Source organism: Heptranchias perlo, chromosome 26 (assembly GCF_035084215.1).
Source record: "Heptranchias perlo isolate sHepPer1 chromosome 26, sHepPer1.hap1, whole genome shotgun sequence".
Classification (NCBI taxonomy): Eukaryota; Metazoa; Chordata; class Chondrichthyes; order Hexanchiformes; family Hexanchidae; genus Heptranchias; species Heptranchias perlo.
The window spans coordinates 32,496,121-32,521,330 of NC_090350.1; the positions used below are offsets into that span (position 1 = coordinate 32,496,121).

Below are 25,210 nucleotides of genomic sequence, written 5' to 3' on the forward strand. Positions count from 1 at the left end.
TCTCGATGTTAACCCTCCACGGTGGGCAGAAGAGGGTTGGGGGGTGGGTTAAAAAATGAAATACACGGAACGGGACCCATACCCATTTTTACAGCAGTGGGTGTCGTCGCTTCCGAGTGTCCTGCTGTGAAGAGGCAGGGCACTTCATGAACATATTTAGATCAGGCTTCCACATTGCAATTGGGATCCCGATTTAAAATTCTCTGTTGCTGCATGGGTTCCCCGGGGGTCGGGAAGCCCGGCAGTGTAAGAGAGGCGGGAGCTGTCAGCTCCACAAGGTAAGTGTCTCTTTCAGCACTCCTTGTGGGCCAGGAGGTGCAAGAGTGCTCCCCCGGGCCCTTCAAGGAAGCCCTCGGCCTCCCCGCTGCCGACTCTCTCCCTGCTGCCGCGATGGCCTCTCTCCCTCCAGCCCTGATGTCCCCTCTCTCCCCCCCCCCCACTGCCGTGATAGCCTCTCTCCCCTCACAGCCACAATGGCCTCTCTCCTCCCTTCAGCCACGATGGCCTCTCTCTCCCCTCTGCCCTGATGGCCTCTCTCTCCCCTCCAGCCCCAATGGCTGATCTCTCCCACCCACAAGCCCCGAATCAGGACCATCCCCAAGGGTCCCCGGCTGTGGCCTCCTGCCTCTGGTTTTCCCTCCCAGGCTGTCAATTTGGCCGTCTGCTGGGCGTGAAACAGATCAAAAAAATGATAATGAGGTCCTGCCATTAAGTTCGGCAGGACCACTGCGTCCCTGGCATTGCCGGGGTCTTCGGCCGTTTTAAGCCTCCCACGCACCCTCCCCACCTCCCCGTCAATATCAGGGCCGTACAGATAAAGCACTTACAACCTTTTTAAAGGCTAGAAAAAGTTTCCACTCCAAATTGTCAATGGATGTTATTTATATGGACTTCCAGAAGGCATTTGATAAGGTCCAACATAAGAGACTGTTAGCTAAGATAGAAGCCCATGGAATCGAGGGAAAAGTACGGACTTGGTTAGGAAGTTGGCTGAGCGAAAGGCGACAGAGAGTAGGGATAATGGGTAGGTACTCACATTGGCAGGATGTGACTAGTGGAGTCCCGCAGGGATCTGTCTTGGGACCTCAATTATTCACAATATTTATTAACGACTTAGATGAAGGCATTGTAAGTCTCACATCTAAGTTTGCCGATGACACAAAGATTGGTGGCATTGTAAGCAGTGTAGATGAAAACATAAAATTACAAAGCGATATTGATAGATTAGGTGAATGGGCAAAACTGTGGCAAATGGAATTCAATGTTGACAAATGTGAGGTCATCCACTTTGGATCAAAAAAAAGGATAGAACAGGGTACTTTCTAAATGGTAAAAAGTTAAAAACAGTGGATGTCCAAAGGGACTTAGGGGTACAGGTATATAGATCACTGAAGTGTCATGAACAGGTGCAGAAAATAATCAATAAGGCTAATGGAATGCTGGCCTTTATATCTAGAGGACTGGAGTACAAGGGGGCAGAAGTTATGCTGCAGCTATACAAAGCCCTGGTTAGACCGCACCTGGAGTACTGTGAGCAGTTCTGGGCACCGCACCTTTGGAAGGACATATTGGCTTGGAGGGAGTGCAGCGTAGGTTTACTAGAATGATACCCGGACTTCAAGGAGAGATTACACAAATTGGGGTTGTATTCTCTGGAGTTTCGAAGGTTAAGGGGTGATCTGATCGACGTTTATAAGATATTGAGGGGAACAGATAGGGTGGATAGAGAGAAACTATTTCCGCTGGTTGGGGATTTTAGGAGTAGGGGGCACAGTCTAAAAATTAGAGCCAGACCTTTCAGGAGTGAGATTAGAAAATATTTCTACACACAAAGGGTGGTAGAAGTTTGGAACTCTCTTCCGCAAACGGCAATTGATACTAGCTCAATTGCTAAATTTAAATCGGAGATAGACAGCTTTTTGGCAACCAAAGGTATTAAGGGATATGGGCCAAAGGCAGGTATATGGAGTTAGATCACAGATCAGCCATGATCTTATCAAATGGCGGAGCAGGCTCGAGGGGCTGAATGGCCTACTCCTGTTCTTATGTTCCTAAATGCAGCCATTTTTACCTTTCATGGGCTGCATCCCTTAAGGGCTACTGACATGCAATTTCCACCCCCACCCCCCACCCCCAAACACCCCACCATGCCCTCAGTGATGGGGAGGGGAATCAGAAAATATACCAAGGTGTGGAAATACACATTCATCTGTACTAGAGATTAACAATGGTAAATCTCCACACGCACAGTGGGATTCTGATTGTTGTGTACTTCTTATGTTGTGGTCTACTGGAACAACACAGGCTTTTAGATTTGTAACTAAAATACAGTCATGCTTTCGTGCTGCATTCTTCAGCAGTAAAATGCCTCAAATTAATTTGCTCATTAAACATAAAGATGATGTGCAGTTTCATGGAATCTGTAGAAGTGAGGAGTGAAATTTATGACAAGTACTATTTCATATTTGCTTTCAGCTGAAACAAGTACACAATCTACAGCTTCTTCCAGATTTCCTGTCACATGCAGAAACTCAATTAAAGTCACCAATTCTGAATATTCAGTCTCTTGAAAACACCTTGCAATTTCAAAGCTCTCGTGACTAATGCATGCAGAAATTTATTGAAACTATTTTTCCAAAAACTTGAGAGATGACCAGAGATGTTGCTTTATCTACAGAATCACCACATTATATTCAGCATATATTTTCAACTGTTTAATAAGGACAACTTTGTATCAGGTATTTGAATGTTTTGAGTAAATTAAAGGGCTCTAACCTATTGTTTATGATGACAGGAGACCTGGTTCCTCAGTCTCAAAAACTTTAAAGGTGCTTTCACATTATAAAAGTGCAGTCAACGGCCCTTGGCTGTACTTGAAAACATACAAGGGCCAATTTACCTTGAACCAGCACCTGTGGAAACTTGACAGTTTTCTGGGCTTAGTGAACTGCTGCCAGATTCACCAGTTCCACCCCTGTCCAGCATCTGGTTGGGAACAGCACCAGGTGAGAATGTAAACAGTGGAGAGAGTGACGGTGGGAGACCAGCATAATGCTGCTGTTCAAAAACTGTAGGATTAACATAAAAGTGCCTTAAGGCATAGCATTCAAAAGAACCCAATATACTTCAAATGTTTTGGGTATATGTTAAGTGAAAGCATATATTATACTGAGGAGTCATGTAAAAAATTACCAGAAGAGGCCCCTGAGTAGGAGTGGGCTCTGTGACACTGAAGACAATGCTAGCAATGGTGGGCGGTATATAATCTCCTGCTCATAGTGTGAAGGGGATGGCCACATGGGATTTTCATATACTTGGTTTACAAAAAGGCAGATGTTGCTTTTATATTGCTAACAGATGTGAACAAAAAAAAAAATCAAGGATTTATTACAAGGAGAAAGAGCATTCCTACCAAAAAGCTTTAATAAAAATTCTATCTTTAAAACATAAAAACAGCGGCAAAACCCCAGCAGCAGAATGGCACTGTGCTGTGGAGCACTAATGCATAGAGAAAACTTGAGTGATGAGATTCAGGGTGAATTGCCAATCTCAGAATCGCACTGCTTTGGGAAGAGCCAAGCGGAGGTTAGGCATTTCCCTACCATGGGAGTGAACATTAGAGAGAGATCACGCCCATGGCTGCTCCTCCGCACCTTCTAGTAGCTGGATCAGAGCGGTGGTGGTGGAAACTTGGGAACAGGTCACCAGCTCACTCCATCACAGCTGGTGCGTGGCTCCAGGAAATCTTCTCATCTCTTTATACGATGTATGGAATGGGATCCCTGAAGGCATTTGGCAAGGATAAAAAACAGCTGCCCATTTTTTTTTTTCTGACCACCAAGAGTTGAAACAGCCAATTTGAATGTTGACTTTCATTTGCCAATGTAAACAATCTGGACAATTCATTTTCAAATCAAATGACTCAAATATGCACTGATCCCATTCAGTTGATACTTTACTAGTATGAAGTGTTTTTAAAAAGGCAACTTTGGGGAATTTAGCATTATTCAAAGGGCATCTGCAACATTCCTACTTAAATTATCAGCAGTCTGATACAATAATTTCTTCATCAAAAGAGATATCAAAATGAGTTATAGATTTACAGTTATGGAATTATCTGAAACTGCAGGAAAATATGAACATGAGTTCCTGCCTCTGGAGAATGTTCAGCCATTCAATTAGATCATGGCTGATCTGTAGCCCAGCTCCATGTCTCTTGATACCCTTACCTAACAAAAACCCTATATAACACCATATAAAAAGATGACGATAAAGGATGGAAAGAAATGATAAAACTCAATGTTGTACCATTCTTGCAGGTGGCATCTTCAGAAATATCAGAAAAAAAACTACTACATAGGATGTCAAATAGCAGCCAGACATCAATAAGAGAATTACAAGTTAACACAAATGTATCTGCCGGCTTTTTAAAAATCTTTTATCTTTTTACATCCCCTCATGCTTTTCAAATAACTCTAACAAGCAGTGTATAAACCCATTTTGATGTTTCTGTTGACTAATAATTCCCTCGAGAAACTTTTAAGATTTAAAAAATATTCCTGGGTTTGGCAGAACAGTTTCAGAATGCTGCATCACGGTGAGTTCATGAAACAGTCAGATTAACATGACATATTTTGTTTAGCTTTCATTCCATTGTTGCTCCTTTTATCTTTTTCCTTTTCCTCCCCTGTGACCCTGACTCATGACGCTGTATAGTTCTATAAATGCTCTCCAGTACCTCACCCATTGGGCTATTCTTCATGTGTGAGCTTAGACAGCGAGGGGTAGAAATTCATTATGGCCCGCTTTGGGCGCATAACTGATGGTGCCATTCCAATGCGCAAAACAACTGGGAGGCTCGAGGCTGGTCAGAAGTTGGGCCTAATAGTAATAATAGGAGCGAGATGTCGGGGCATGTCGCGCCATTAGAGGCAGCTCACCCGTTGGCAGGTATTGAATTTAGGAATTTGGGCCTACTGCCTCACCAACACCAACATACAGATAAGTCCGCGGGGGGGTGGGGGGGCAGAGGAAAATACAGGTGAGGGGTGCCGAGCGTGGGCAGTAGTGCTGTGGAGACAAGTGGTGCGCTTCTGCCCCTTCCAACTGGCGTGGCTCGCATTCATTGTATGTGGGGTTTGGAGGAGCAATCCTGCCCCTCTCGGCTCCACATTCAGGGAGAACTCCTCCTAATCTAGAAATGACTATGTTTTTATACCGTGGAGATTACTGCTGTGGTATTGGCAGGTTTGCAATGGCATTCCTCTCTTCAATGAGATCAACCATCTTAACCCATTTGAAATAATAGCTGCATTAAAGTAAGAACTTACCTTGTTGGTTGTGACCCAATAGGCAGTCCCTTTAAGGACCCCCTGTTAGGCCACATGTGGGCCTAGTTTTCCTGAGTGCAGCCGGTGCTGATGCCGACTGACTCAGAGCAAACCAATCTGCCAGTGAGGCCTCCAACAGGCATTGGGCCCCTTATTTGCACATGCAAAAAGCCTAATGCTTGTTTCAGGTGTGAGCACTAAACGCCGATTTTTTGACATTTAGCAATATGGCAGGTATACACTTCTGACTCATGATGCATAATGAGCTTGCTTTTCCTGTCTGCCATATTGAGGGCTCAGGAGATGTTGCGCGGCTGAATTTCTAGGCCCATATCTGGGGCGAATCCAATGGACTGATGATAGTGCTAACCTACTGGTTGATAACTGATACATGCCTCATACCAACTGTCTTTACAATATACCAATTCAGTCTCATTAGATGTTGCAAAATAGTTTAAAAAATAAACAGGATTTTCAACCAGTGCTCTGGATGTTAATGTCTGAAACCCTGTCGGACATGATCTACAGAAATTTACTTTGACAGCACCTCACGACCTTGTGACCTCTACCACCAAGGAGGACAACAGCGGCAGGATCATGGGAACACCATCACTTCCAGGTTCCCCTCCAAGTCACACACCATCCTATCTTGGATACAGCCATTCCTTCATCATTGCTAGGTCAAAAATCCAGAATGACCTAGATAACACCATCAGCACAAAGAGGTTCAAGGAGAAAGCCCACACCATCTTCTCAGGACAAATAGGGGTGGAACAAATTTTTTGGTGTCAGCCTTGGCTCAGTGGTAGCACTCTCACCTCTAAGTCAGAACATTGTAGGTTCAAGTCCCACTCCAGGGACTGAGCACATAATCTAGGCTGACACTTCAGTGCAGTACCAAGGGAATGCTGCACTGTCAGAGGTGCTGTTTTTCAGCTGAGATGTTAAACCGAGGCCCAGTCTGTCCTCTCAGGTGGACATATAAGATCCCATGGCACTATTTCAAATAAGACCGGGGAGTTCTTCCCCGGTGTCCTGGCCAATATTTATCGCTCAACCAACATCACTAAAACAGATTATCTGGTCATTATCACATTGCTGTTTTTGGGACCTTGCTGTGCGCAAATTGGCTCCTACATTTCCAACATTACAACAGTGACTACACTCCAAAAGTACTTCATTGGTTGTTAAGCGCTTTGGGACGTCCTGAGATGGTGAAAGGCACTTTATAAATTCAATTTTTTTTCTTTCCTTAAAAAAAGTCCCAAATATTTTAACTTTCAAGGCTTGACCTCTGTTTTTTTTTAAAATCCTCATGGTATAAAACATATATTTTTTTAAAATGATACTGTTCAAAATTATACTACAGAGTATAAAGTGAATAGGCCAGATGGAACTCATTTGAATTGTTGCACTCTTAAAAAGAAAATGGAAAATTTTCATATTATTTTTGGATACAGCACCAAAAGACTCATCTGACTGAATATTGGCACTTATTAGCCTACGCATCATTTCTGAAGGAGCTGCAAATCCCGGACTGCAGCTAGTTCACAGTGAGGCCAGGCTCCCTTTCCTTTCTTGCTCTTGCTCTTGTTCTTGTTCTTCATTTTGTTGTTTCTTTTCACCTCATTTTCCATTTAATGTTTTGTGCTCCATTTTTGGTTCCTCTACTATTCTACACCACATTTAATTCCTGAAAAGGCGTCTTGTTCCCTGGTTACTGTCAGTGCCACTCTGGAAAGCTCTACGGCATCCCCCAGTAACCAGAGCATCCTACCCACCGATAGTCACTTCTTCCCCATGAGCAAACTCCGAGCCACTCCCCCATACCTTTACTGTTCCTCTCCCCCCCCTCATCTTTTCAAAATGAACTGATTAAAAGGGTTAAAACCTTGATTGGTAGACTTTTACACATCCCTTCAATTTTCTACTTCCTTCTTTTCTAAAGGCAGTGACTTATGTGACAGCACAGCTTCAGAGGCATTTGTAGTTCTTTGGTACTTCATCCCTATGGCCATTCTTCATGTGTAAGCCTAGACAGTGAGCATCTGCAGGCTTTTTTTTTTATTCGTTCATGGGATGTGGGCATTGCTGGCAAGGCCAGCATTTATTGCCCATCCCTAATTGCCCTTGAGAAGGTGGTGGTGAGCCACCTTCTTGAACAACTAAGTGGCTTGCTAGGCTACTTCAGAGGGCAATTAAGAATCAACCACATTGCTGTGGGTCTGGAGTCACATATCGGCCAGACTGGGAAAGGACTGCAGGTTTCCTTCCCTAAAGGGGATTAGTGAACCAGATGGGTTTTTATGACAATCCTGTAGTTTCATGGCCACCATTACTGATACTAGTTTTTTTTAATTCCAGATTTTATTTAATTAATTGAGTTTAAATTCCCCAGCTGCCGTGGCGGGATTTGAACTCATGACTCTAGAATATTAGTCCAGGCCATAACCACTATGCCACCATACCCGCTACTTGACCTTGGAGGGCTTCATAGCTGAAACCAATCTCGTTTTCAGAATGTCCATACACAAGCACTTTCCAGCAGGTTTCGCCATATGATGATGATCAGGAATAGGAACTCGAGCTGATTTCTTTCCTCCCTAGCTCTGGGACAGTGAAGCTAAGTATAGTGTTTCTAACTGCTATTTTCAGCTTGCTGCAATGTATTTCAAGTAATTTCTGTTTTTATTTCAAATTTTCAGTATTCACAAGTTTTTTTTTTAACCTACTTGTATAGTTTAAAACTCATTACTAACATCCTCAAGTTCTCCTTTCAACAGAATTTCATCTCATCAGAATTTACCTTGAGTAGGCTCCACTCCATTTTCTTGAGAAAAAATTAGCTATGCTTTGGTAGAACTGTTTACTATGTAGTCATTTAGAGCAAATAAAGGAAACAAAACAGTTGAAATGAGCCAGCACGCAAGGTTGCGGTGTTGCTTTGACTGTCATCTGATTATTTTTGCAATTATTTTAGTGAGGGTCCAATGTAAACTGCAGCTGTTTAACCAGGACACAAAGAAGATGTCTATTGCCAATAGCTTCTCTGCTTGTGTCCATATGGAGCTAAGCCAGCAGATCCTTGCTTAGCCAAGAGCCCCAGTTTAGAGAAAACAGAAATTGGAAAAGGCTGTTTTAACTGTAACAGCACAAAATTTTTCTCTACTAGAGGATTTAACCTGAGTTTAATTCCCAAGTGGAAGAGGCATATTGTTTCGAAAATTTTTAAAAACTGCCACATCAATATACATTATTTAGTTTACAACATATAGGGCTCGAATTTAGCAGGCCTGCGGGTTCCCAGCGGGTGGTCCTCCGGGAGCGTGGTCAACACGCTCGGCGAAATTAGTGGGTTGCCCACGCGATCGTAGCAGGCAACACACTAATGGGAATCAATTACCTGCTCCTCCAGGGTCCACGCTGCTGGTCTGCGCGTCGGGCGGGCTGCGCATGCGCAGTACGATCTGTCAGCTGGAGGCTCTCTAGTTAAAGGGGCAGTCCTCCACTGACAGATGCTGCAACCAATGGGACAAATTGCAGCATGGAGCAGCCCAGGGGGAAGGCTGCTCCCAGTTTAATGATGCCTCACCCCAGGTATCATCAGATGGGGTGAGGAGGAGGGGGAGGACAGAGATCTTCCCCCCGGCGGGCGGGAGGAAGTGGCCTGCCTCTGCCACCAAGAAGGCCTGGCTCGAGGTGGCAGAGGGGGTCACCTGCGCCACCAACATATCGCCCACCTGCATACAGTGCAGGAGGCGCTGCAATGACTGCAGTAGGTCAGCCACAGTGAGAACACAAAGTCTTTCCCCTACACTCCGTCTGCCACAACACTGCCCCCACCCCACATCTCCTTTGGCACCGCCAACACTACTCTGTCACATCACCCTTCATACCCACTCAAACCCCATCCTCATCTTACCTCCACCTACTCACCTCGCCAGTACTCATCCTGCCACTAACACGCGACCCAATCCTCATACAATCTCATTGCTCCATCCCATACTCAACCTCTCGTGCATCTCCCTCACGGCCAGCCTCACTCAACCTGCCACCACCTGTGCTGCAGCCACAGGGCATGCATCACATATGTGCAGTAGGCAGCGTAAGGCAAACATGTCGTGAGCATGAAGGGGGTGCACAAGGGTGTCTGAGGGTTTGTCCTGGGTGTTACCTATATTGAATTTCAGAGCAACAAACAGCACACATTATATTGACACCACCACTGCCATGTCTCCGCGAATCCTGTCCGTTGTGTCCAATAATGCCCGCTCCTGGGTATCACTATGAGGACCCACCACTGATGCCACCCATCGTGTTACTGCAGAGTAGGTGCAGGTGTATTTGCAGGGCTCTTCCGCGCAGACGACTGAGAGACATCGGCGGTGTAGCCGGCTGCACCCTGGAAGGATGCGGAGGAGAAGTTGTGGAGGGCAGTGGTGACTTTGACAGCGACAGGTAAGCAGTTGGTGCTGGGGCCAGCCAGGAGCAGCTCGGCATGAAAGAGCCTGCAGATCTCCACGACTACATGTCGAGCGAATCTGCGCCTCCCTGTGCACTGCTGCTCGGAGAGGTCCGGGGAGCTGCGCCTCGGTCTGTGGACCCTGTGGCGAGGGTAGTGCCCTCTGCGATGCGTCTCTCCCTGCGGTAGCCCTCCCTCCTGCTGTGCAGGTGGGCGTGCAACAACACCATGTTGGGGGGCTCCACGTCTCTGCGGCGGACGGCGTGGACTGCGAGGCTGCTGGGGCTGGTCATGCTGTTCGTCCTCCGAGGGTGTCCACACACCACCCATCTGGCAGGTGTTGGTCTGAGGGGTTGTGCAGGGTAGGTGGGTGGTTCCTCGGACTGGGGCTGCGGTTTCGTGTCGGTCTGTCCTCTGGCTTGGCGGGGGGTGGTGGGGGCGGTGGCCTCCTGCGTGGGTGAGGGCTCTCCCCCGTGGAGTGCACCTTGGCAGCTGCCACAGGCTGCTGGCTGCAACACGCCTGGTTGGAGAGAGACTGTTTCCCCCAGTGTGGGAAACTCACTGCCTTGAACCTAAAATCCCACACTTCCTCTTTTGACAGCTGATTCAGCTCATTAACTGACCTCAACAAGCAAGGTAAGTACTCTCAAGTGGAACCCCGCTGGCTTTAATTGCCTGCTGGATTCCCACCAGCGGGGCCTGCGCACGCAGCCCCGCACGTCAGCGCGGTACCCGGAAGTGGCCGGGATTTCGTCGCGATCCGGTCACGTGACCGGATATCGGGATTTTCGGGGCCCCCCCCGCTGGAAACCCGACGCCAAAATCGAGCCCATAATGTATGTTGCAAATATAAACATTAAATTAAATTATATGGTAGATATGAAATTAAGCTATCTAATCCTGCTGTATAGTAAATTGAAACCTTGTTCCATTCAAGTAGACGAACGTTTGAGTCAGAACATGAACAAAACATTCCAGTGCTCAGAATTTACTTAACTACAGACAGTTAGCCAATCAAATAGTTTTTTGCCATCAGGTGATCCCATGTGGTGGAGACGATTCAATGAGCCAAAACGTGCACAAGACCTGATGATGAAACAATAAACATGGGGACTACCCATCTGGTGGGGTCACATCAAATCTCTGCCCAACGTAAAGAGCTGCCAAAGCCCAGCGCTGGAGTGACCCAACAATTCCCTACATGCGATCATAATTTTGGGTTGTCAGGCACTGAGCTGATGTTAGACCATTGGAGGGATGGGGTCGGGTCGGGTCGGGAACAGGGATTAAAGGTGAGTCATTCTGGCTACTTTCAAGCAACTTCCTGCAGCTCATTACAGAAGTGCTGGCAGCAGCTCGGGAGCACGTAGCCTGATCCCTCAGCTGGGGAGTGCTGTGTGGATAACTTAAAAAGAAAACAGAAAAGAGGACGGGCATTAATTGCCAGCCTTGCCAGCGAGGCTCACATCCTGAGACTGAATAAAAATCAAGTGAAAATACAAAATATAGACTTCTTAAAAGTAAAGACTTGTTTAAAAAAAGAGACCAGAGCACAGAAAGTCAGCTGGGATTTGTAACAGTGACAGCACTATTTAGTCTCTGCATGGCTAGCATTGTGGCCCTCACTACTGATGCTCCACTTAAGCTCTGCCGGCAACGAGGAGCTCAGCAACCATAACCCCTCCAAAATGATGTTATTGTTCCGCCAAAGGATTTAATATAAAATTAGCAAAAACTTTGTTCAATTGTCCTGATCCTCTATTGATTTTCTCTATGAATCTTTGGCCTCGGCCCCCCACCTTCTTTAAGTTACTAAACAAGCTCCAAAATGGGTTGTCCTAATCAATATCCATGTATCTAAAAGATGAGAAAGCACGGCATATCCAGACAACTGTAACAAGTTGCTTTCTGGTATCATCACAAAGTTTTTTAAAAAATGATTGTTCTAGCCCCAACTTAGATTACATAAAAATCTCACATAAACGCTGTGCTTCATAGACAGACTGCGTTGCTTCTTCAGCAGATGCACTAGGGTGATACCAGGACCATAAGGGTTAAATTTTGAGGATAGGTTGCATAAACTTGGCTTGTATTCCTTTGAGTTTAGAAGGTTGAGGGGCGATCTAATGGAGGATATTGATCAGGACAACCCATTTTGGAGCTTGTTGGTAACTTAAAGAAGGTGGGGAGGGGCCAAAGCCAAAGATTCATAGAGGAAATCAATAGAGGATCAGGACAATTGAACAAAATTAGGGAGCATAATTTTAACATGAGACCAAGGCTATTTAGGAGTGATATCAGGAAGTATTTTTTCACAAAACGGGTAGTGGAAATCTGAAACTCTCTCTCCCCCAAAAGGCTATGGATGCCAGGTCAATTGAAATTTTCACGACTGAGATTGATAGATTTTTGTTAGGTAAGGGTATAAATGGATATGGAGCAACGGTGGATAAATGGTATTTCCCAGGTATGTTCTGTCCACAAAAAGCAGGAAAATCCAACCCGGCCACTTACCGCCCCATCAGTCTACACTCAATCATCAGCAAAATGGCAGAAGGAGTTGTCAACAGTGCAATCAAGCAGCAATTAATCACCAATAACCTGCTCACTGATACTCCGTTTGGGTTCTGCCAGGACCACTTGGCTCCAGACCTCATTACAGCCTTAGTCCAAACATGAACAAAAGAGCTGAATTCTAGGAGGTGAGAGTGACTGCCCTTGACATCAAGCAGCAATTCGACCTAGTGTGGCATCAAGGAGCCCTAGTAAAACTGAAGTCAATGGGGATCAGGGGGAAAACTCTCCAGTGGCTAGAGTCAAACCTGGTACAAAGGAAGATGGTATTTGTTTTTTGGGGGCTAATCGTTTCTGGCGGTGACGTTGCTGCAGGAGTTCCTCAGGGCAGCGTCCTAGGCCCAACAATCTTCAGCTGCTTCATCAATGGCCTTCCCTCCATCATAAGGTCAGAAGTGGGGCCGTTCACTGATGACTGCACAGTGTTCAGCTCCATTCGCAATTCCTCAGATAATGAAGCAGTCCATGCCCACATGCAGCAAGACCTGGACAACATCCAGGCTTGGGCTGATAAGTAACATTCATGATACACAAGTGCCAGGCAATGACTATCTCCAATAAAAGAGAGTCTGCTTACCTTCCCATGACATTCAATGGGATTACCATCACAGAATCCCCGACCAACATCATCTTGGGAATCACCATTGACCAGAAACGCAACTGGACCAGCCACACAAACACTGTGGCTACTAAAACAGGTCAGAGGCTGGGTATTCTGTGGCAAGTGACTCACCTCCTGACTCCCCAAAGGCTCTCCACCACCTACAAGGCACAAGTCAGGAGTGTGATGGAATACTCTCCACTTGCCTGAATGGGGGCAGTCCGCTTGATCGGCAGCCCATTCACCACCTTGAATATCTATTCCCTCCACCACCAGCGAACTATGGCTGCAGTGTGTCCTTTCTACAGGATGCACTACAGCAACTTGCCAAGGCTTCTTCGACAGCACCTCCCAAATCTGCGACCTCCACCACCTAGAAGGACAAGGGCAGCAGGAATATGGGACACCAACACCTACAAAATCTCCTCCAAGTCACACACCATCCCAACTTTGACAGATATAGTCGTTCCTTTATGGTCACTGGGTCAAAATCCCAGAGCTGCCTACCCAACAGCACAATGGGAGAACCTTCACCACATGGACTGCAGAGGTTTCAAAAAGGCGACTCACCACCACTTTCTCAAGGGCAACTAGGGATGGGCAATAAAGGCCGGCCTTGCTAGTGACGCCCATATCCCAAGAATTAATTTTTAAAAACACATCAGCCGTGAGCTAATTGAATAGCAGAACAGGTTCGATGGGCTGAATGGTATTCTCCTGTTCCTGAGTTCCAAACAAGTGATTCCCTTATCTTCAAGAGTGAACAAAATTATTCTGAGAAATGCAATGTTCCCAGTTGTTTGAGAGGTTGTGGAAACACGGACATTTCAATCCGACAGGAAGGTTTAGTATAACTTTCCATTTTGTTTCCAGCAGAAAATCCCCTCAGGAAACAGCACAGCCCTGAATACCAAAAACCACTATCTGCAGCTTCCTGTAAGCCCACCCACTCATCTTATTCATCAAAGACCACAATGAACAAATGAATCAGCGAGATGAATTGCTACCCCTTTTTGTTTTAACCACGCTGCTTCCGATAAATTGAAACTACACATTTTGACCCGACAAGCAAAATCAGAACAGTGGTCAGTTCAAGATGACTGATTTTGTTTCCTAACCACAATAATTTTCACGTTTTTCTGAAGTGATGTGACCAGCCTCAAGCCCCGAAACAGACTTAGGCAATTTTATTTCTAACACTGTTAAGGCAGCAATCGCCAAACTGTGGCAATTTCATGTCTTGAGCTCATGAAATAAATCTAGGTTCAAAATTCTATGTGGGGATAGGTTGATTTTCCCACCATGATGAATTAATGGTTTCTAAAAGGACCCTTTCAAAGTGAAAACATTTTCAACTGTTCTCGGATGTCATAATATTATCTGTGACTTGTATTCTGAAAAGTAATAACATCAAAATTGTATGGCGAGCTCCCTGACGGCTTAGAGGTAAAAGCACCGGTCTAGAAATTGGATCACGCCCAAAAATGGATGTGCAGGGGTGGGGTGCACACTGCACATGCCTGTTAGTATTGTTCCAGGCTGCATGTAATATTTGTATTGCCTGTTCATTATCATGAGTCAGGTGTGCAGCTACCCACATTATTCATTGGCTGCACGCCAGGTAAGAATACTGCTCTCTTACTCCCTGCTCACACCTCCACCATCTTCAGCCTCACTACTCAATACCCCTCTCTCACGCTTCCCTTCACTCGCCTACAATCACCACATCACACTTCCCTCCACCTCCGTCTTCTCAGATTCACACACTCACCACTATTCTAACCCTCGCTTCCCCACATCTGACAAACTGTGTACCAGCTATTCTACCATGATAGGCACATTCTCTAAACACCTCACCAGACTGTCCCTAAACACACTCCTTTCTTACGGGAGAAGGTCGCCCACAACTCCAGACGACAGGCTGCCAGCGGAGGAGGCTAAGCCTCCCAGCACACCCTCTCCCCCCTCAAAGAGAGAGTGTTGGCCATCACGGACAGGAGCAGATACATGGCCATGGTGATTGGCCACAATGGAGACCTCGCGCAGGGTATCTCCACACCTTATCCTCTTTGTCTCTTCTTGCATCTATCTCACCCGACACACTCTGGGGAAGCCTGCCATGCGGTTGAAGCCTAGTGCTCTCTCGTCCTGCTTCGCTCTGTCTCTGGGGAATGAGATTTAGGTGTTCTTTGTGGCGTAGAGAGCCTCCTTGCCCTTCTTGATACAACGGTGGACTGCGAACGGTAAAATGTTGCTGATGTCAACTCTTGCAGCCTAGAAGTAGCACGCGGCATGAGTTAAGGGACTTGACAGCCACAGGCGGTGCTGTCCATAACCTAGTGCGAGGCTGGAGTTGTGGTTGCAGCAGGTGACATAGTTCAATGGCAGCCTCCTTTGTGAAACAAAGGCGCCTCATACATTACTCTTCAGTGAAGTTCATGTAGGAGAAGTGCTCCCTGAATACCCGCTACGGGTATGGCCTCCTGAGTAGTCCTCCTCCAGTTATAGCTGCTCCCGCACCATCAATAATGTGGGCTACCATGTTGCATGGATGTACATACTAAATAAAAGTTTTCCAAAAAAAAAATAGGTGATTGGTTGCATTAATTTTAACTTACAGATTTGCTAAAGTGAAACCAATAGCAGCAAAATAGAGGTGAAGTGAATTAGGGATCATCAAGATCCATGCTCTGTACCACAACATAGTAAAATGCAGATCCATGGTTCCATATACAGAGATTACAGCTGCGACGTGTCAAGGCTGGACACATATCCTTTAGGAAGGAGGAACTGGTCAGAGGCCTATGCTGCCACCCCATATCTCCCAGCAGTCAGTTAAAGGGTGGCATGGGTCGAGGCCTAGGAATATGCTGTCTTGGGCAGTGAATGGGTTTGATCCAGAGGAACCTAACGGGAAGGGGAAACGGAGAGAAGCATTGGAACTGAGGATCAGGCAATGGCCGATGGGTTACTGCCCATGATGCATTTCTACCCCAAAGTTCCTGTTCTTCTCAGATGGACAATGTACTCCAGTAACAGACTGCAGCCACGGCAAAAATCTACCACTTTCCAACAATGCAGAACTTCCCATCTCCAGCCAAATCACAACTCACCCACACTGATTTTCTGTCTCTACTTGTTCCCTTGATATCATGATCACCAGAAGCACAGGGCAATTTATTACTCCCAGTAACTTCTGCTCATTACGGATTCCTCAATCATTACAAAGCCATTGCAGTAACAGAGCTTTAAAATAAACTGCTTCACACTGTTTATTTTCACCGGTTGACTGTCGATTCCCATTTAAATTCTTATTAGCATTTTAACTGGATAGACTAAACTTTTACATAGTTTACATAAATGATTGTGTTTTACATTCAAACTAAGAGTCATAGTTAGGCCTGTAAAATAAATGAGACTCTAGGAAGGGCTTGGGGCATTAATAGATTCGGAGCAAGTAATTTTACAGAAGCTCACAAGGAAAACAGAGGCTCACTTCATCTCAATGGGTGTAACGAGCCTATGCATACAATAGAATGACTTTGAACAATTCCTATTCTGTGAATGTTCATTGTTTACCCTCCATAAATCTATATGTACAGTTTTTTCAGTGCTGCCATACCTGCTGTACAGAATAAACAGGATAGATTTGGTACAACAGGAACCAGGTCACAAATGTTTCTGCGATATAAATTGGGTATGAGAAGTGGATACATCTTCACACATTTCCAACCTTTACCTAGGCTTTTATGGGAAAAAAAACTGTAGATATGATTTGTCGTGACAGGTTGACAGATTAGCAGGTGCATCTAGAAGTAATTGTAAATGAGTGAGACTTTCGCTGGGTAACACCATATAAATGATACAAATCTGTTTACTTGGAATTCACTTTACACTGCCAATGCTAAATGGCTCAGAAAACAAATTGATTGGAATCAGGCTCTTGTAAACAACTTTGATTAAAATCTCTCACTTTTTGCTCCACTGTACAAAACAACGCATAGCGCAGACTTAATTTGATACAGATAGTGAATATACTTTGGTGAAAAGCCTCTTTATGGACTAGAACAATTTACTTCACTTCAGATTAATGTAATCCAAATTGATTTTGAAATTTCTTATTAAACATCAAGATTTCTGAACCTTAACAGTCTGGTTCGTGGCAGTTTCCAATTAGGCTACTGAAAAATGGTAAGACCGACTGGTTGGTGCAGACACCGCCGGGTCGCAGAATACTGAAGCTTCCTGAAGCAAGTTTGGGTCAATATGTTGACGGTTTAGGCAGATTGCATTTACTATCAACATAACTAATTGGTATTAGAGATAAGCGAATGTTGACGACCCTTACCTGGGTGGTCAGTAGTCGCATACGAGAGCAGAAATCCTCTTCCTGATATATGAGTGATGCTTCTGAACTCCACAGTCACAACACTGGATGATAACTGTATTCTTGGAGGCACTCTACCCAGCTTTCCGCAGTAAGGACCTGCCAAGAAAATGTGTACAACTTCAAACATTATGTGAAGCAGCAACGTCATTCCAGCTCAAAGAAGACTGGATGGAATAAGAAGAATACTGAAGTAGTTACACTGTTCAGTGTTGCAGCCTTTTCTCCTGATATGATTCCCTCCCCCATTTAATTTTCTCCCCTCCTCTCCTGAGGAGAGTGACTTTTGTTGGGGTATGGTTCCATAGGTCTGGTTGTCCTCCAGTACCATGATCGGGTGGTTATTCTTCATAAGTGAACCTAGGCAATGAGTGCCTTCAGGTTGTTAAATTGTAAAGTTTCCTGGGATCCAACCCAAACATTACAATTCCCTCCACGGAGCGCTTGTTGCTGCTGTTATTAATCGACATCATTACTCTGAAATCTGGTATCTCATACATTATATACTTTAGCAGACTATTTATGATGTAAAGCAATACAAATAATCTATTGATCTAGAAGTAATGAAAGACTAGGTGTGTGTCCAAAGCATGTAATTCTTACCACATTAGCACTTAATATCACCTTGCAGTAAAACAATTTTTGATGCAGCAGACCTGCAACATATGTGTGCCATACTGTGGAATACTGCATGTTCCTGCAGTGTTTATAATTATAATGGGCCAGATTTTGCTCTCAAAACAAGTGAGGCTAATTGTGCTTGACGTTTTTTTTTATTCGTTCATGGGATGTGGGCGTTGCTGGCGAGGCCAGCATTTATTGCCCATCCCTAATTGCCCTTGAGAAGGTGGTGGTGAACCGCCTTCTTGAACCGCTGCAGTCCATGTGGTGAAGGTTCTCCCACAGTGCTGTTAGGAAGGGAGTTCCAGGATTTTGACCCAGCAATGATGAAGGAATGGCAAAATATTTCCAAGTCGGGATGGTGTGTGACTCGGAGGGGAACGTGCAGGTGGTGTTGTTCCCACGTACCTGCTGTTCTTGTCCTTCTAGGTGGTAGAGGTCACGGGTTTGGGAGGTGCTGTCGAAGAAGCTTTGGCGAGTTGCTGCAGTGCATCCTGTGGATGGTACACACTGCAGCCACAGTGCGCCGGTGGTAAAGGGAGTGAATATTTAGGGTGGTGGATGGGGTACCAATCAAGCGGGCTGCTATGTCCTGGATGGTGTCGAGCTTCTTGAGTGTTGTTGAGGCTGCACTCATCCAGGCAAGTGGAGAGTATTCCATCACACTCCTGACTTGTGCCTTGTAGATGGTGGAAAGGCTTTATGCGTAAATGGTACAGCTTCAGGCGAAAAGCAGATGCGTGTTTAAATGCCAATATCCAAAAGTTGCTGTCCAAGTTGCGCCTCTCCGCCGTTAGCTTCGCGGAAATGGCAACTCGCTGTCTGCCTCACCATTGAAACATATCGAATGGCGTGAAGTTGCTGTATTTGCATGGTAGATATGAACTCAATTCGCCACAGAAAGTTAAGTCTTGCCATTTCAAGTCTAAGTACCTGTTTAACGATGTGATAAGTGTTAATTACTGCCAATCAACCTCTGTGGTACTGAAAATGAACTATTACAAGTGTGGAGTCTCATTGCTTCAGGTATTAATTGTTGTTGGAGATTTTAAAAATGTAAAATTTAAAAAGTAAACATTTAACTTTTTCCTCTCTCTTAATCCAATTTTTCTTTCCTTCCCTTTATTTCTCTTTCTGTACCTGATTTGACATTGAATTCACCCACTCTAATTTACCCTTCCTTCTCAGTTCCTGCGCTGCTTATTTCACAATCCTTCAAACTGATTGGTTAGGGAGATACACAGTTGCTTGTCCTGTTCACTCAGGTCCCAGATGCCCGGTTTCTCTCACTGCGATGTTATCAGCTCACACTCTCAGCAACTTGCCACGCAAAAAATTTTAAAACCTAAACATGCAAGGGCAAATCTAATTAACAGCAGATGTCATTAGATGCCCTGCTACAGCAAATTATAGCCCATTATGTAATTGCAGATATATCCAATAAAGGGAGCTAGTCAAGGAGATAATGCGCTTCACAAGAGCGTTATCAAACAAAGCAACGAGCCCAGCAAGAGAGGGGGCAGTTCCAGACTTAGTTTTAGGGAATGAAGCTGGGCAGGTGGAAGGGATATCAGTGGGAGAGCATTTGGGTGGTAGTGATCATAATTCAGTTAGATTTAGCGTAGTTATGGAAAAGAACAAAGATAGACCAGGAGTAAAAATTCTCAATTGGGGAAAGGCCAATTTTACTAAGCTGAGATGTAATTTAGCAAAAGTGGACTGGAAACAGCTACTTAAAAGGTAAATCAGTGTCAGAGCAGTGGGAGGCATTCAAGGAAGAGATAGTGAAGGTTCATAGCGTATAAGTTCCCACAAAGAAAAAGGACGGGGTTCCAAATCTAGAGCTCCCTGGATGTCAAGGAGCATACAGGGTAGGATAAGGCAAAAAAGGGAAGCTTATGTCAGATACCGAGAGCTCAATACTGCAGAAAGCCTAGAAAGTATAGAAAGTGCAGGGGTGAAATTAAAAAGGAAATTAGGAAAGCAAAGAGAGAGGGCATGAAAAAATATTGGCAAGTAAAGTCAAGGAAAACCCAAAGATCTTTTATAAATGCATGAAGATCAAGAGAAGAACTAAGGAAAGAGTAGGGCCTATTAGAGACCAAAAAGGTAACCTGTGTGTGGAGGTGGAAGACATGGGTATGGTTCTTAATGAATACCTTGCGTCTGTCTTCACAAAAGAGGGGAACAATACAGAGATTGTAGTTATAGAATAGAATCATAGAAGTTTACAACATGGAAACAGGCCCTTCGGCCCAACATGTCCATGTCGCCCAGTTTATACCACTAAGCTAGTCCCAACTGCCTGCACTTGGCCCATATCCCTCTATACCCATCTTACCCATGTAACTGTCCAAATGCTTTTTAAAAGACAAAATTGTACCCGCCTCTACTACTGCCTCTGGCAGCTCGTTCCAGACACTCACCACCCTTTGAGTGAAAAAATTGCCCCTCTGGACCCTTTTGTATCTCTCCCCTCTCACCTTAAATCTATGCCCCCTCGTTATAGACTCCCCTACCTTTGGGAAAAGATTTTGACTATCTACCTTATCTATGCCCCTCATTATTTTATAGACTTCTACAAGATCACCCCTAAACCTCCTACTCTCCAGGGAAAAAAGTCTCAGCCTATCCAACCTCTCCCTATAAGTCAAACCATCAAGTCCCGGTAGCATCCTAGTAAATCTTTTCTGCACTCTTTCTAGTTTAATAATATCCTTTCTATAATAGGGTGACCAGAACTGTACACAGTATTCCAAGTGTGGCCTAACTAATGTCTTGTACAACTTCAACAAGACATCCCAACTCCTGTATTCAATGTTCTGACCAATGAAACCAAGCATGCTGAATGCCTTCTTCACCACCCCTATCCTCCTGTGACTCCACTTTCAAGGAGCTATGAACCTGTACTCCTAGATCTCTTTGTTCTATAACTCTCCCCAACGCCCTACCATTAACGGAGTAGGTCCTGGCCCGATTCGATCTCCCAAAATGCATCACCTCACATTTATCTAAATTAAACTCCATCTGCCATTCATCGGCCCACTGGCCCAATTTATCAAGATCCCGTTGCAATCCTAGATAACCTTCTTCACTGTCCACAATGCCACCAATCTTGGTGTCATCTGCAAACTTACTAACCATGCCTCCTAAATTCTCATCCAAATCATTAATATAAATAACAAATAACAGCGGACCCAGCACCGATTCCTGAGGCACACCGCTGGTCACAGGCCTCCAGTTTGAAAAACAACCCTCTACAACCACCCTCTGTCTTCTGTCGTCAATCCAATTTTGTATCCAATTGGCTACCTCACCTTGGATCCCGTGAGATTTAACATTATGTAACAACCTACCATGCGGTACCTTGTCAAAGGCTTTGCTGAAGTCCATGTAGACCACGTCTACTGCACAGCCCTCATCTATCTTCTTGGTTACCCCTTCAAAAAACTCAATCAAATTCGTGAGACATGATTTTCCTCTCACAAAACCATGCTGACTTTTCCTGATCAGTCCCTGCCTCTCCAAATGCCTGTAGATCCTGTCTCTCAGAATACCCTCTAACAACTTACCCACTGCAGATGTCAGGCTCACCGGTCTGTAGTTCCCAGGCTTTTCTCTGCCGCCCTTCTTAAACAAAGGCACAACATTTGCTACCCTCCAATCCTCAGGCACCTCACCCATAGCTGTCGATGATTCAAATATCTCTACTAGGGGACCCGCAATTTCCTCCCTAACCTCCCATAATGTCCTGGGATACATTTAATCAGGTCCCGGAGATTTATCTCCTTGATGCACGTTAAGACTTCCAGCACCTCCCTCTCTGTAATATGTACACTCCTCAAGACATCACTATTTATTTCTCCAAGTTCCCTAACATCCATGCCTTTCTCAACCGTAAATACCGATGTGAAATATTCATTTAGGATCTCACCCATCTCTTGTGGTTCCGCACATAGAAGACCTTGTTGATCCTTAAGAGGCCCTACTCTCTCCCTAGTTACTCTTTTGCCCTTTATGTATTTGTAGAAGCTCTTTGGATTCTCCTTTGCCTTATCTGCCAAAGCAATCTCATGTCCCCTTTTTGCCCTCCTTATTTCTCTCTTAACTCTACTCCGGCAATCTCTATACTCTTCAAGGGATCCACTTGATCCCAGCTGCCTATGCATGTCATATGCCTCCTTCTTCTTTTTGACTAGGGCCTCAATATTACCACCCTATTTTTCTTGCAGCTGTCTGTAATCTCCTTACATATTTGCTCCTCAATTTCCCGTTGACTATTTGGGAGTCTGTGGTACAATCCTATCAAAGTGATCTCTCCCTTCTTATTTTTCAGTTCTACCCATATAGACTCAGTGGGCGAACCCTCGGATATATCCCCTCTCACTACTGCCGTGATGTTCTCCCTAATCAAGAACGCAACTCCCCCTCCTCTCTTACCTCCTGCTCTATCTTTCCTATGGCATCTGTACCCTGGAACATTGAGCTGCCAGTCCTGCCCCTCCCTTAGCCATGTTTCAGTAATAGCTATAACATCCCAGTCCCATGTACCCATCCATGCCCTGAGTTCATCTGCCTTGCCCATCAGACTTCTTGCATTGAAATAAATGCAGTTTAATCTAGTTAAGGAGGAGGAGTGTGAAATATTGGATGGGATAAACATAGTGAGAAGGGAAATATTAAGGGGTTTAGCATCCTTGAAATTAGATAAAACGCCAGACCCGGATGAAATGTATCCCAGGCTGTTAAGAGAAGCAAGGGAGGAAATAACGGAGGCTCTGACCATTATTTTCCAATCCTGTCCGGCTACAGGTGTGGTGCCGGAGGACTGGTGGGCTGCTAATGTTGGACCATCATTTAAAAAGGGAGAAAGGGATAGACCGAGTAATTACAGGCCAGTCAGCCTAACCTCGGTGGTGGGCAAATAAATGGAAAAAATTCTGAGGGACAGTTTTAATTGTCATTTAGAAAGGCACGGATTAATCAAGGACAGTCAGCATGGATTTGTTAAGGGACGGTTGTATCTGACTAACTTGATTGAATTTTTTGAGGAGGTAACAGGGAGGGTCGCAGAGGGTAGCGCGTTTGATGTAGTCTACATGGATTTTAGCAAGGTTTTTGACAAGGTCCCACATGACAGACTGGTCAGAAATGTGAAAGCCCATGGGATCCAAGGGAAAGTGGCAAGTTGGATCCAAAATTGGCTCAGTGGCAGGAAGCAAAGGGTAATGGTCGACGGGTGTTTTTGTAACTAGAAGGCCGTTTCCAGTGGGGTTCCACAGGGCTCAGTACTTGGTCCTTTGCTTTTTATAGTATATATATTAACGATTCAGACTTACATGAAGGGGGCATGATTAAGAAGTTTGCAAATGATACAAAAATTGGCCGTGTGGTTGATAGTGAGGAAGAAAGTTGTAGACTGCAGTAAGATATCAATGGACTGGTCAGGTGGGCAGAAAAGTGGCAAATGAAATTCAATCTGGAGAAGTGTGAGGTAATGCATTTGGGGAGGGCAAACAAGGCGAGGGAATACACAATAAATGGGCGGATGCTGAGAGGTGTAGAGGAACAGAGGGACCTTCGAGTGCATATCCACAGATCCCTGAAGGTAGCAGGACAGGTAGACAAGGTGGTTAAGAAGGCATACGGGATACTTTCCTTTATTAGAATATCACAGCAGGGAGGTTATACTAGAACTGTGTAAAACACTAGTTAGGCCACAGCTAGAGTACTACGTACAGTTCTGGTCACCACATTACAAGAAAGATGTGATTGCACTAGAGAGGGTGCAGAGGAGATTTACGAGGATGTTGCCAGGACTGGAGAATTTTAGCTATGAGGAAAGATTGGATAGGCTGGGGTTGTTTTCTTTGGAACAGAGGAGGCTGAGGGGAGATTTAATTGAGATGTATAAAATTATGAGGGGCCAAGATAGAGTGGATAGGAAGGACCTACTTCCCTTAGCAGAGAGGTCAATAACCAGGGGCATAGATTTAAAGTGATTGGTAGAAGGATTGGAGGGAAGTTGAGGAGAATTTTTTTCACCCAGAGGGTGGAGGCTGAAAGGGTGGGTAGAGGCAGAAACCCTCATCGCATTTAAAGAATTACTTGGATATGCACTTGAAGTGCCGTAACTTACAAGGGTACAGACCACGAGCTGGAAAGTGGGATTAGGCTGGCTGGCTCTTTCTCGGTCGGCACAGCCACGATGGGCCGAATGGACTCCTTCTGCGCCATAAATTTCTATGATTCTATGATTCTAAAATTTGACACCAAGCTACGTAAGGAGATATTAGGACAGGTTCTTGGTCAAAGAGGTAGGTTTTAAGGAGCATCTTAAAAGGTGTAGAGGGAGGTAGAGTGTTAGAGCGGTTTAGGGAGGGAATTCCTGAGCCTCTGAAGGCATGGCCGCCAATGGTGCAGCCATGAAAATCGGGAATGCACAAGAGACTGGAATTGGAGGAGTGCAGAGATCTTGGAGGGTTGTCGGGCTGGAGGAGGTTGCAGAGATAGGGAGGGGCGAGGCCATGGAGGGAATTGAAAATAAGGATGAGAATTTTAAAAGCGAGGCGTTCCCGGACTGGCAGCGAATATAGGCCAGCAAGCACGGGGGTGATGGGTGAACGGGACTTGCTGCGAATCAGGATACTGCAGCAGAGTTTTGGATGAGCTCAAGTTTACGGAGGGTGCAAGGTGGGAGGCCGGAAAGGAGAGCATTGGAATAGTCGAGTCCAGAGATAACAAAGGCATGGATGAGGGTTTCAGCAGCAGATGAGCAGAGACTGGGAGGAGACAGACGATGCTATGAAGGTGGAAGTTGGCAGTCTTGGTTTGACAGTTAGAAAATAACCGTCTCAAACAGTGGAGTGTATTTTAAACTCGCCGTGCCGAGGCAGAACAGGCCTGAAATTTAGGGCGCTGTCTCCAGTTACGCCAGGGTTCTGCCCTGTTTGCCCTGGCCTTTTAAATTCCAGTGAGGGTAAGGCATGGGCAGATCTATTGTCAACCCCCACCCCCTCCATATGAAGGGGATGGTTCAGAGGGACTTCCCAGTCTTTTCTAGGAATTCCACCCTTTACCTTCTGGAAAGGTCTGAGTGGGATTCACCCCACCCTCCCCAGAAAGGATTAATTACCCGGTCAGGAGGCTAAATGGCAACTTTTGGAGCGGACGACTGGAAAAAAAAAAGTTCACTTTCTTCTTTGGCTCCACTGGGCCTAGTGGGACCTGAGGCC

At 45.2% G+C, this 25,210-nt stretch overlaps 1 protein-coding gene across 1 annotated transcript in view; it reads right to left on the minus strand.

Moving 5' to 3' along the window:
* Positions 1–25,210, minus strand: part of si:dkey-34d22.1 (discoidin, CUB and LCCL domain-containing protein 1) — a 114,126-nt gene that overhangs the window by 49,119 nt on the left and 39,797 nt on the right. Inside the window, exon 3 of the mRNA XM_068006724.1 lies at positions 17,316–17,453. Coding sequence (XP_067862825.1) covers positions 17,316–17,453 — 138 coding nt within the window. The remainder of the gene's footprint in view (positions 1–17,315; positions 17,454–25,210) is intronic.